This window comes from Pteropus alecto, unplaced genomic scaffold (assembly GCF_000325575.1).
Source record: "Pteropus alecto unplaced genomic scaffold, ASM32557v1 scaffold146, whole genome shotgun sequence".
NCBI lineage: Eukaryota > Metazoa > Chordata > Mammalia > Chiroptera > Pteropodidae > Pteropus > Pteropus alecto.
The window spans coordinates 1251594-1265677 of NW_006442107.1; the positions used below are offsets into that span (position 1 = coordinate 1251594).

At 37.2% G+C, this 14084-nt stretch overlaps 1 protein-coding gene across 1 annotated transcript in view; it reads right to left on the bottom strand.

Annotated features, from left to right (window-relative positions):
* DCC (DCC netrin 1 receptor) overlaps positions 1-14084 on the bottom strand; it is a 1008917-nt gene that overhangs the window by 306001 nt on the left and 688832 nt on the right. Inside the window, exon 8 of the mRNA XM_006919890.1 lies at positions 463-619. Within this exon, the coding sequence (XP_006919952.1) occupies positions 463-619 (157 nt within the window). The remainder of the gene's footprint in view (positions 1-462; positions 620-14084) is intronic.

Here is a 14084-nt window from a genome sequence, read left to right on the forward strand (position 1 = left end):
AAGTGAGGCTCAGAGAAGTTATGATCACATCTCAAGATCTCAAGAAACTAGTTTGGGATTTTGTGACGTCAATGCCAGTGTTTCGATGGCAACCAGTCTTTCATGCATTGTTCTAGCAACATACAGCATAATTCTGCTCTCTGCTTAATACTGTGAAAATCAAGGAACTTTAAAAAACAAAACAAAACCTGAAAACACATATTCACATGCTGTCTCTTTTCAAGAAAGTTTTCTATAAATGATTTAATTTGATTCTGCTTAAAAAACAAACAAACAACAACAACAACAACAAAAACAGTCAGTGGAGAATATGACCTTTATTTAGTAATGAGTGAAGGGCACAGAGTATACATCTCACATGATCCCCAAGTTCCTGCTCAAGATCTCCTGCAGCCATTACTTCGCAGTATACATCTAAAGAGATGGAATAAGATTAGGCTGAATTTTACTGGTAGTACCTACCTATTGTCACCTTCTCTGGAGAAAAAGACTGTGAAGGCTTGAATGTTGCCTTTTGCTTCTGCGGGTGGGCGCCAGCTGAGACGGATGAACCGGCTAGAAACCAAGACGGGCACCACGTCTCTGGGAGCAGAAGGGAGGACACTGGAGCTCGGGATAGCTGAGGAGGAAGGAGAGAAGACTGTCAGAGGTGCTGCTGCCACGGGCGGGAAGGGTGAGGAGAGTGAAGCAGACCCATTAGCAAACACAGAATGGTACGTTCACAAAGGGGCCGAAGGAAGGAAGAAAAACAAGGCAAAGCGAAGAAATGGAATCGAAGGTATATTAGAATTTCTCGGAGTTTTTATAAAAGGGTGGCTAATTAATAGCACATATGATTCTACTACATATTTTTCCAGTTTCTACTACTCACGAGATACATGACCATAAAAATAAATGTTCTGTTTAGGTATGAAACATGGAAATGTAACCATGGACTTACACATATTGATAAATGCTCAGGTAACCAAGCAGTTATTAGAAAACCTAATTCACTCAGAGCCTCTTTTTACTTAGACACAATTCGAAGTAACCTGTTTATGTATTTTCTAAAACCACAGAACATTTAAAGCAGCAAATTAATGTTGATGGAAGCTAAAAAAAAAAACAAAAAACCTAGAAATGGTTCTCATGGACTACCTGCTAATAAGGGAAACGACAGAAAAACATTCTACAAAGCATAAAGATATACAATTGCACCACACTTATAGAATACCACTATATTTATAGCAAAATTTAGTAATTGTTATTCACAGGAATAACTGAATCATCCACAGTTAAAAACTGTTTTTTTTTTTCCCAAGCATTTGGGGCATTTATAATCTGTAATAGAAGTTTTCTATTAAAAGTGTATGTGAATTCATAATTTATCTTTGCTGGATAGCTCTGTTTTCTTCTTATGTGGTCAAGTCTCCAAGTCTATGGAACATGTGTTTTATTTTGACAGGTGATTTCTAGCCCCAAATCACAAGAACCCATTTGCCTACATTTAATCTACAAACTGGTTTTTGTAAGCCATTTTACCTAATTCTTATTAAAGTTGCTCTTCTGGCATTCACACTTTCAAGGGGCTGGCTGAAAAAATTCCTGCTGTGAACTAACCTCCTGTTAACTGGAAAATCCATTTTGGAGGAGGGTGCGTATCTCATTTCCCAGTGGTTCCAGAAATGTTATCAATTTATAATACATACCAGTTATACAAAGAAAGAGGTTTTAAAGAACTGCAAAAAGCTTTCAAAGTTATTTCTGGCTCTACAGATTCTTAGGCGACTTCTTTATAGATAAAATTTCCCCTTGCTTTCTTGATCAGCACAGCATGTGAAATAAATGGAAGATTGGCAGCAAGTTAGTCAATCTTTTGTGGCAGAGTGGTGAGGGGCGGGGGTAGGATCGGTGCCTGGTTATGTAGCATCTCTGTCAAAAATATGGGTGATATTAAGCCTTTTCACATCTTTACTTCCTTTACTTCCAATCACCGTGGACAGCTCAAACGAGCACACCAGAGATAATTCATCCTTTTCCTCCCCGCTCACTGCCGACTCAGCCTGCTTCTCCTCCAGGGCTGCTTAACTCAGTTGTGTCTGCACTGGCCCCTAAATTGTATAGCCCAGAAACCCCCAATAGATGCCTATTCTTGACTCACTAGCCCCTTCTTGGATTCTCCCTCCTGGACATCTAATCAATCGACTTTACCTCCACTGCCACATTTATACCATGCCATCGTTCGATTTCACCAGACTTGCCACACTGTCTCTAGCTCTTCTGCTTTCTTTCCATTCACCTCTCTCAAATGTATTCTCTGCACAGCATCCAGAATTAGCTTGTAAAAAGACCCATCTGGTCATGTCACTCTACTGCTTTTTGTCCTCTGTGTCTACTCTTATCTCGGGGAAATGCTGAACTTCTCAATCTGCCTGCTAGCCTGGCTCCTGTTTATCGCTTTTCCTGGGGTGGCCTCCTCCACAAAGAGGCCTTAAGAAAAAGACTTAGTGCAAATACTTTATGTGGAAATATCAGTGGGGAGTCTGGACTTGAGACGGCAGGGAGTGCAGGCTAGGAAAAAAAACAAAGAGTTATCTGGCAGTTATCACTATGGGCCACTGAAGGGCAACTCCACTGGGGACTCTGGGAGTAAGTGTAGCACAAGCCCCTGAGCGATCCATCACTGAGGGAAGCAAGTTGGGATATTTATCTACCACTCATCCTCCATTAATTGAGGGTGATTACAAGGGCACTGACTTTCCTACATAATAGTCTAGTGTGTTCCTGTTGCCAGAAAAATACCACCTTGGGCAGAGGCCTGTAGGTGTCCACAGAAAGCAACATTCATTAGATCTCCTCATTCGGCAAGTCTATTGAGCATTTATCCCGTGCCAGCCCTTCTAGGCACAGAGGAGAGGGTGGTGACAGCAGATGAGGCCATTGTCCTCATGCAGCTTACACGAAGACGCCTAGCTTTTTGCTGCTGACACGAAGCAGGCTCTCTGCATGCTGAATCACTTGCAATTCCCTAGGGCCTTTGCACAGGCAGCTTCTGCTCATTACCAAGCCCATCTCATTCACTTAACTCCTGCTTTGCTCTTGACTTATTTTAGGTGCTGTTTCCTTTGGAAAGACTGACCCAAAGCATTTGCAAAACATCTAACAGACAATGGTCAATATCTATAATACAGAAAGAATGTCTAAAAATCAATAAAATAATGAAGAATATTATTTTTAAATAGGGTACAACCTGACAAATAAAAGAAATGTGCATTAAAATAAAACCTAAAAAGTTTGTCTAAACAATCTGTTGAAAAAAACAAATCTGTCAGAGTAATAAAACTTAGAGAATGTTAGTATCTAGTGTTGGCCAGGGAGTGGCACTCTCTTACGATGTCAGCTGAAGTTGGTAAGTACAGATTTTTTAGAAATCCGTTTGGCAAAATCCTTTAAAATGAAGAGTATTCATACAGTTTAACCGAACATTCTCATGTCTATAAATTTATCATTTAAAAAGTAACAAATACCCCTTATATCAATACTCCAGTGTAAAATCACAGCACACTTTTTTCTCAAAATGTAAGTAATACCTATACATTTTATCAGTGTAAAGAAATGGGATCCTTACTAGATTTATTTTACAAAAAACTTTTTTTAAAATAAAATGTGTTAATAATGACTTAAAAATCTTTCAAGAATTTCCATGAAAACAGAAAATAATTTTTTAAAAGAGAAATTCTCAAATCTTTTTCCCTCATAAGCACCTCACATAGAGGTGGTAACACAGCAAAAATGAGTTGGTTTCTCTGCCCACACAGGGGCTGCCAAGGAGAGCGATGGGAGTCTGCACACAGATGCTCCATCTCCAACCAGGCTTCGGGGAGTGTTATCGCAGAGCTAGTCTAGACTCAGATGGCACAGATAAAACTCAGAATAGAATTAATCATGGACTCTTTACTTCAATTTAAACAGTCGTTATATGAAAGGGAAGGGACACATTTTTTAACAAAAGAATAGCTTCTTACTTTATACGGGGGAATTAATTTTGTTCTTACTAATCCTCCATGCTTTCTCTCAACAGTAACTTGTCTTCACAGAAGGTCTCAATAAGGAACCAATCAGGACTTTTTTTCTTTGCTCTTGGAGGCCTAATCTCCAGTCTGGTCCTAATCTCTCTGGCCCATTACTGTTGCTATGGTTACAGCTTTTTTATCTGTTGTCATGGAGAAGAGGCGAATTTGCCACACTATAACAGTCTTTTTTTGTTGTTTTTAAGAAACTCTTTTTTAAAAATTTATTATAACAAAATCCAGAAAAAAGAGGTAATTTCTGAACATAATATGAAAAGCAAAGGATAGTTTTGAAACCAAAAATAATAACATTTTTAGGATGTCATTGTAATAGTCTTGGCAACAATTACATTATTGGGTTAAGTTTTCTATAAAGCCCATTCCCTCTAGATACTAGAGACTTTTTTTTTTCTGTCAGAATTTTACCATACAGTGTTTATGGATATTAATTTTTCTCTGCACTTATTAACAATGCCCAACCTCCACTCCTATGAGGCATATGAAAGATGATAAAATACACTCATAAAACACAAAAATATTTAATTTGCATTGAACATCAAACCAATAGGTTTATTTCCTTGTCATTCCTCACACTGTTAACTAAAATACTGTAAACGTAGCCACCCTATCAACTAGATGCTTTATTCACTGCATTTCCTTATTAGCTTGAAGATTAAATAAAAATAAAATATAAATAGATAACATGTGATTAGTGAAATGATAGTAACATTTAATTCTCCTAAAGGCAAACATCTATTTCTTTTCATTTTGCATTTTTTTTTTGTATTGATGTTTCCTTGATATCAGACTCTAGCTTTTAATGGTCTAATGGAGAAGTAGGTAAAATTGAAATTTTGATTAAAATTTTTATAGGTCACAAAGTAATTTCACAAACTTACCAAAAAGAAGCTTCGCTGTATATGGTTGAAAATTACAAAGAATAATATATTAATAAAGTTTCACATTATTTGCAAAATACAAAGAATTATAGTTTTTTGAGCTAGTGTATTAAGAACTTCAGTAAAACTAAGAAATGTGGATTTTTTAAAAATAGTGATTTGAAACCATTTTTTATTTAAATTAATATTAGATGTTAAACACTATAATATCTCATTGAATCTTAACCTTTACATAAAATAACTTATTGAGTTAATATCTAAAAATGAATAACCAATAGTTATTGAATATTTATCAAGCTCCTACTGTTATGCTTGAAGATTTATTTTTAAAACATGAATTTTGCTCTGAGAGAACAGGGAACTATTTGATAACATAAGGTATATACATGTAAGATAATTATAAAATTTGAGATAGTCTCTTACTTACAAATGAGTTCCATTCTAAACTTCTGGTAAGGTAGTTGTTTAGAAATCAGAACACACTTTCTCACTAAACCATTTCTATTCTGTCCCCAGAATCCTAGTTATCATTTTATAAACTATCACAGTGCTATGAAATTGGAAGAAATATGTATGAATTGTCTTTGTGTATGTATCCAATAATTAACCCATTTGATATTTATGGAGGGCTCTCTATGTGCAAGGCACTGGATGAAGGCCTGTTTTAATCCATTTCCCAATTTCAGGTTGGAAAGTCAGCTCTTGCCATCCTTCCTGGCCAGCTTCCCCCTCTTCACTCCTCCAATACTACTTCTCCCATCCCAGCTCTACTTCCTCAGTGAAGTAGGGGTTAGTGAAGTCTCCAGGATGGGAAGCTTGGCTTGAGGAGTTCCCAACGCTTTAGTTGTAGAGCTGGCTCCTTGCTGCTTCTCAGCTCCCCACACTGGACTTGCTCAATTCCCTGAAGACCTTGTGCTCTCATTTCTGCAGTTTTCATGTGCTGCTATCTGAGCTGGAATATCTCCCTCCAACTGCTTTTCTGCTCTGACCTGGGCTTCTCCTTCAGATTTCAGCTTAGGTGTCACCTCCCTGATGTCCACCCTGGCTTAGGTGTCTCCATTCTGGGCTTTCATAAGTGTCTCCACAGGACACTTCCTACACTGCATGAGAAAGGTGTGGTCACTCTTTGGTGTCCTATACCAAATGATATGCTCTGTAAAAGGAGGAACCGAGTCTAAACTGTTCCCTTTAATTCTAAACCTAGCACAGTGCATTTACTCACGTCCTAGGCATCTAATACATTCTTGCAGTGTTAGCTAAATGAAAGGCTTTGCAAATCCATGAAATTATAATGATTATAATTTGACTAAAAATTTCCTTTCAGAACCCTCTAAAATGGGTATTTGAGAACATGTACAGTGAAAGGACTGTGCTATTAGTACAAGCTAGTTATATTAATAATTATTATTCTGCTAATAAATTACATGTAGATTTAAAAACTGAACTTAGAGGAAGGTTCCAAGAGAATGTAGGTTTGAGGTGAGACTATTTCATTCTGGATCAAATGGAGAGGAAAAAATATTCCAGAAATCCAACTATCCACCAGAAGATATAGAAGCTGTGTTCATACAGGAATAGTTCCTGAGAGAAATAATGTTTGCATTAAGAAAGAAAACCTGAAAAGAGGGTATAGGCTGACCTTGCATCCAGAGGACAACCTAGGGATCTGTTATCACAAGTCTGATTTTTATCCCATCCCAAGAGTATGGCGAGACCAGGGTTGCATGCTAAGAAAGATTACCTGTGGCCATACACAGAAATAAGATGAAAAATGACTTCTGGAAAGTATTATCATATCAGCAGAGATAACTATATCTCTCAGAGCATGAAGTCTTTTCAAAAGACCAAAAGAGATGGAACATAATATCTGGTAAACTGGTTTACCAACATATGTATGAATGAATTTTTTATAATCAAATTCGAACATTATATATATGTAAAAGCATACATTTTACGCTTTTAGTGATTTATTTTCACTTTGTTTATTTGGGAAAGTACCTCTTAAAGAGCTTACCCAAGATGGAACAAGGACCACAGGAAGCTTGGGAGGTGCCTAGTCTACAACTTATGTAAACAGATGAATCTGACTAGAAAAAGGCAATTAAATAGATGAATGCTGGATTCCTTCTCTGACTATATGACTTAAAAAGTTATTTAGCTTCTCTGAGCCTTATTTTCCACATTGAAAACTGATCCAAAATATTTAACGTAGGGTTAAGTGATAATGAGAAATGGATTTTAAGGGCTGCTCACGGTAACTACCATAGGATTTGTATTTTAAAAAAACGGTTATTATTATTTGTCTGTCTTTTGATCCAGAGAGCAGAAAGTCTGTCTTTGCTGGCCCGGTGTCATAATGTCTGGCTGCAAATCTGGAAATCCTACTTGGAAGGATTTGGGCTAAATCTAAGAAGTGAAGTAAGTTGGGGAAAAGGGTGTTTCCTTTATGCAAGGACAGGACTTGGTCACCTCAATATCTCTTCCCATTTCCCTTACAGGTGGCAGAGAAAAAGATCCTTTGTTTTCCATTTTTATCATCCCACTTGCCTGCTCCTACAAGAATTTACTTCATTTCAGGTCTCTTTTCTTTCTCTGTATTTTCTTACTAATCATTGTACCCTTTCCATCTGTCACTTTTCCGAGGCTTTGTGAGGCCACCTTTAATCATTTCTCCCAGCAATGTCTCTTCCTGGCATCTCTCACCAACTGCAGGATTGCTGTGCTTCTATAGCTGATCCCCAGCTCCCTTTGTTCCCATCCTTTCCCCTGAGTTTCTGTCATTGAATTCCTAGTCATTGTTTATCCCTTTTCCATGCCCAGGGACCCCAAATGTGCCATTTCAATCATTCCCCTGTCACCAGAGCTTTCTTTAGGGAGAAAGACTGACAAGCTGTGACATCTCCTCTCCCGTCTCTCATGTGCCTTTATCATCGTTCACCTCATCACAGCCATATGGTGCTTTGTCCCTGGCTGCCGTGCAACCCTCTTCTGCATCTGTGAAGAACATCTGAGGAACACATGCACTGCTGATACAGATCAGCATGGCAGGCTTTAAGAAGCAGTGTTTTTCCACACAATTTTCTTTGGTAATAAGTCACTACCAAATTAAAATAGCTGACATGCTGTGTTAAGAAAAAAAAAAAAAACAACTTGAATCAGTGCTAGAGAGTCTTAATTATTTTGTTAAGTCACTGAATTTTTCCAGTTGGAAACTCAAGTAAAGGTATGCTGAAGATAGTAAAAAGTAAGATCTAAAGGTTTAAGCTACTTTCTTTCATAATATAGACCCTTTTAAGATCTAGTTTTACTGTTTCAGGCTATCAAGTGACAACAACAACAAAAGGCTCATATCACATTTGATGGCTCAGTGAGTTCTACCAATGGTAAAGTTCCAACTCTGTCCATGGAATTTAAATAAAATTGTAATTAATTTACTTAACGTTAGCATATAAATCTATCTCTGGGAATGCTCTTTGATGCTCACTGCCAGGACGTGTTTCAATGTCCTGAAAAGTCTCAGGGAATCAGAGTTTCAGAATGTTAGGGTCACCAAGCATTGTATTCTCAACAGACAGGATGAGAGCTGGTGTGTGAGGAGAGCCTGCAGGCCCCGAGGGCATCAGCAGGGCACGAAGATTTAGTAAGCACCGTGTGCACTGCACCTGGCTATAACCCCTGGCTAACCGTCCTTGAATTTCATAGCCACCAAAACAAATTTAAAGAAAATAGGAATAAAAAGAATAAACGATGATATACAACTAAGATAAATTATTACTTATATCTACTAAGGTTATATAAGTGGAGCCTTATATGACTGCTAGAAGCCCCCCCAAAACAATAGGAGGGCAAAGAATGTGTATAAAGGGTGTTTTCTTAGATCCCTTTTTCCTTTTGAGTTTCTCCTTCTAGACCTATATGCATTGGAGCAGGGAAGAGAGAGAGGGGTGTTGGGAGGGGTGAGGGAAGAGAGGGAGAGGGGAAAGGAAAAGGAGGGGAAGGACGAGAGAGGAAGAGAAAGAGCAAGGGAGTGATGGAGGGAGGGAGACAGACAGACAGACAGACAGAGAACCAGCAAGTCCATTCTAATTCACTTAACGGGAGGCAAGATAGCAAACATGGAGAACTTGCAACCAGCTGAGAGATCACTCATGTAAGCTCATCTTGTTTTTTTTAATGTACTGCAGTGAAGAAAATGATAGTAAAGCTGTAAACCATGAAAGAGGCTTATTGGCCTGAACCCAGTACTCATACCTCGAATCCATTAAGTAGGCAAAAAGAATAACTACCAGAGATGACATTGAAGTAATAAAAACATTATGTAATCATAAATTATGGCTGTGTGTCAAATGCCAATATTCTCCTTGGTCACTCTAAATATTAATTCCTAAAGAAAGAAAAGATTTTTTTTTAAGTCTTTTTGTTTTGTTTTGTTTTGTTTTTTAAATCATTAAATGCATTGATTTAACTAAAAACCTATAACAATTTGAATTATGGTTGGTAAATTTACCGAATAATTCAAAATATAACATAGGGGATAAAAATTTCTGAAATATAGGATGTATGTACTCATCTACAATAATAAATGTATGTATTTTAAGTTTTCTGGTTGCTATTACACCTAAAGCAAAATATATTTTTGGCCTGTATTCACATCTCCATCATCATCAAGTAAGAAATGTGATGAATGACATTTTTCTACGGAGTAAATTAAAAAGAATCCTGGGGCGCAATTAGAAGACAGGCTATACTCTCTCTTCGTTAGTAGCTGGCCATATATCTTCCAGGGTGCTGATAGGTCAATCTCTAAGGTTGCTACTACTCAGGTTCTATCATGCTAGGAAGCAACATCTTCCATCTTTGTCTTTTCTCTCTTCTTTTTTTTTTCTAGTTGTTTCTTTCTTTCTTTCTTCTCTTTTATTCTTTAAATTTTATTCATCTAAATTTGAGACAGACTCTGAAACCCAATGGCACCTTCACTATCTAGTTCAAGGTAACAGCTGGATTTCAAGATAATATGACACAGAGGAGTTTGGAATTAGGAGGTTAAAACAATGGGATTCTATGCCAGGCTCACTACTGATTAAATGATCCTATGATAATGCCTACTATCTCTGAAATTTTTCCAGTGTCTAAATATTGTATGAACACTCTTCTTCTTTAACATGACCACAAAGACACAAAATATAGCAGATAGTACCCATAAATGGCTTTGAGTTCAGTTAAAGATAGAGTCTAAAAATATAGAAAAAAAATAAATGGCACCAGCTTCTGTTTTGACCACTGTAATAAACATCAGTATTTTCTATATTAAGCAAAACATAGATTGTCCTTGCATAGGAAGCATCAATTGTGTTAGGATGAAAATTCATACCAAAAATATTTGTAAATCTCCACCAAATAAGAGGCAGCTCTGACAGCAGTTGAGAATGCAAAGGCTTGCTGGGTTCAAGCCAGGCTCCGTCACTTACTCTCTGTGGATGCTTAAAACTTCTCTGCACTATGGCAAAGAGGGTCAGAAAGGACAACAGTCCAGAATACAGTGTCCAGAAATAAATTATTAAGAAGAAGAGAAAAGTCTGAAAACTTCTCAACACAAACAAACAGTGGGTACTATGTTATGCTACTGAAGGGGGAGGCAGTTCTAAGAATTTGGTTCTGACAAAAACAGAACCAATAAAGAAAAATATTAAAAATATGACTGCATTGAAATTAAAACTTCTTTATGGAAAAGTATAATAAATGCAATTGAAATATAAACGACAAACTGAAACAATAATATTGCAAAGGACTAACTTTCCTAATATGCAAACAGCTGACATAAATCAATTAAAATAACCAAGAAGATAGTAAGAAAGGCAGAGTTAGAGCAGATGGGAAAGTAGTATCAATATATACAACTTCCATTTCGATATATTTAAAAATTTCCATTGTTATCTCCTCTTCAGAGTAATTATTAATTCCACCAAAAATAATTATTTCACTATAATGGATATAAAAATACAAAGTACTGTATGGCCTTCGCCTCCAAGAATGCAAAAATTTGTTAGCCTTCGAATGAAAAAGGACACCATCATTCTCACACCTTTGGTTATATAAAACAAAGAATAAATAATATAGTATATTCACAAGTAAATATTTTGACAAGTGAAAAAAATTACCTGTATAGAGTTCAGAGCTTGATGCTACACTTACTGAAACATTTTTAAGTTTCTAATATGTAGTTTGGGATTCTGTAGCTATTTTGTAATAAACATGAAGGTATGGTTAGGAAAGTTAACTAACTCTGGCCTCTAGTTTTCTCCCTACTGTAGTTGTATCTGGATAGAGATCACAATATGATACTTAAATAAATTCACTTAAGGATGACTAGAAAATAAGACAAACAAACAAAAAACAAGTTGAATTTGAGGAGATGTCTTCTGCTCTCTCTGTCACCAATCTGTGTCATAATCCAAACATGTAAATTAGCTCTTCTGGGGTCTAATTCTCTTGGGTACAGGTAAGCAATGAGAAATCTGGGGGCTGTAAGAGTTTTACTGTTGAACTTTCTCTGAGCAATCAACCTGTGCTCTCAGAGAAGAAGGTTCTCCTGCACAGACAGCAGCGCACAGCTATAACGCCTTCCACAGCTATCCAAATGTGTGTTAGAGATAAAGAATGTGACATAATCCTGTTAGATCTTAGTCACAGAACTGATTGTAGCCATTAAGAAGAAAGGTAGAGAGATAAAAAGTGGGCTAGATTTAGTAACTTGCTTCCTAAGAAGAGTACGGAAAGGAAAAATAGTATCATCATGGTAAAATTCTGGTAAACATAGCTACCACTTAATCATATTGTCAAAGTTATCATCCCTGGCGATGTCATGTGGCTATCACGTATCCCTGATATCATGAGATGAGAAGGGCACGTCGCCTCTGTGGTATTCATGAGAAAAACTTCAGCCAAACCTAGACTGTGAGACAGTCTCAAGAAAACTGTGAGACAGTCTCAGGAAAACTGGCCAATACTCCTCAAGGCAGTCAAGGTCAAGAAAGACAAGGAAAGACAGAACCATGACAGGAAAAGGAGATGGGTGAGACACGACATTGGATCCTGAGACAGGAATATGCTATTAATGGAAAATTCAAGTAAAGTCGAGTCTGTACCAATGTTGGTTTCTCAGTTTTGACAAAGGCAGCATGGTAATGGGACATGCTAACAGTAAACTGGTATACAGGAGCTCTGTAATATCTTTATAACATTTCTCTAAATCTAAAATTATTCCATTATATATAAAAGTAGTATATTTAGAAAAAGGGGAGGAGCTGTTGTTCTAATTACAGTTGATAAGTCAGCCCTTGTACTCTTAGCTCTGGTGCTTTTTAAAAAGCAGAGTGTAGACTCCATGAAGACAAGTGATAAGGTGATGCTTATCTGTTTAGGAGTGTGCCATTTCATTCTGAGTGAAGAATTAGCGGAGAAAAAGGAGGAGTATTATATTCTAGGATCCTCAGTGTGGTCATAGCCAACGTCTATCGGCCAGTGTGAAAAGATTAATTATAGAGGGTTGAAAAGGATGTGTACCACCCCGACTTCCAAACACGGACCTGAGAGAAAAAGCGTTCAGACTGCAACCAGCAACATTCACTATCTGCGAAGTGTCATCCCACCCAGAACGTTTGTGATTCATGCTGATGCCTTTGTATATCACTAGGTGCCAGTCTTGCTGTGTGTCCACTTTGTATTTCATCATAGGGAGTAATGCATTAGATTCTAACTAGATTCTTGTTTCATTCTATTTTTCAACTTACATAGCAGCTAATAGCTAGAAAAATTAAAGATGACAGAGTGGAAAGACAGTTGGCTGAAGTTGGCATGATGAATTCCCAGAGAGCGTGAACCTGGATAATCACCCAGGTTTTTGGTAACACAGGGAGAGTCTCGGGTAAGGAGCTGGACACATGGAGCACAGTCAGTTTTATGGCATATGATTGTCCCTTGGGTGACTTGGTGCTCTAGGTGCTTGCCTGAGAAAGACCAGAAATGCCATCAAGGATGGTAAGAAAATGAGAAGTAATAATAACCAAGGCAATACAATGCAAAATCATGAGTAGAGAAGCGTCACTTTTTGTAAATGCATAACTAAGGGGGAAGAAATGAGTAGAGCAACTTGCTGAGCAAGTCTAGAAAAGACAGACTAAAATGTACTGAAGGGAATATTTGCATACCAATGACTCGGATGAAGGACCGACTAACCAGATGAACCCATAAAATCCAGGCAGTTAAAACAGTGTTTCTAAAATCTTATATATCACAGCTCAGGCTGGTCTAGGTAGAAAAGTCATGGTTCCCTAAAACCTAGATGAACTTCTACCAAGTTCATGTGCTCTCCAAATATGGCAATTCATGATTCCCGAAAATCTGTTAAAACCCATTTTGGTTAACAATTTCAACTTCTTTCTCTTCCAAGACTTTTTCTCATCTCTGAGTATTATCAGTTAGGATAAATAATTTTGAATTTCATGTCACGCTTGGTCTCATTTACCCTCTGCTTCATGCATATCGGCTCAGAACCATGACCCAGTTTTTGTATTTGTTTTGTTTTTTTGGAGGACAGCTACCTATGCACTCTTATTCTCTTACTTCCTCATTCCTTGTCTTAAAATAATTTCACTATTTTTAACTCATTAAAAACAGAAAATATGTCACTAGGTTAATTTCCATCATAATTTCTCTCTGTAATAATCCTATCTAAGGGAAGCTATATTTACCAACTTGATAATTGAGGAGTCTGTTAGTTCTTTTTTCTTTTTTTCTGATGGCGGTTTCACCAGGCGCCACACTGCAAAAGCATTTGACTGATCCTCATGATATCAATTGCAAAATTTAGGGATTTGTGTTAAAAATCTCGTGTTAGCTTAGTGACTTATTAGGGAGCTTCCTGTGCCATTTTCACTTTGAATTTATTACCTGCTTCAAAATACATTTATAACTCGTGCTAAACAACCACTTCTAAATTTTGAGTAGATCCTTGGGAAGTAGAATACCGGGATTTGTTGAATAAATCAATAGCCACATTTCATATTCTCTTCGGTTTTATCCATTTTGATGGAATTCTCTACTCAGGCCTTGACTCACGATCTTAAAACAATAATTC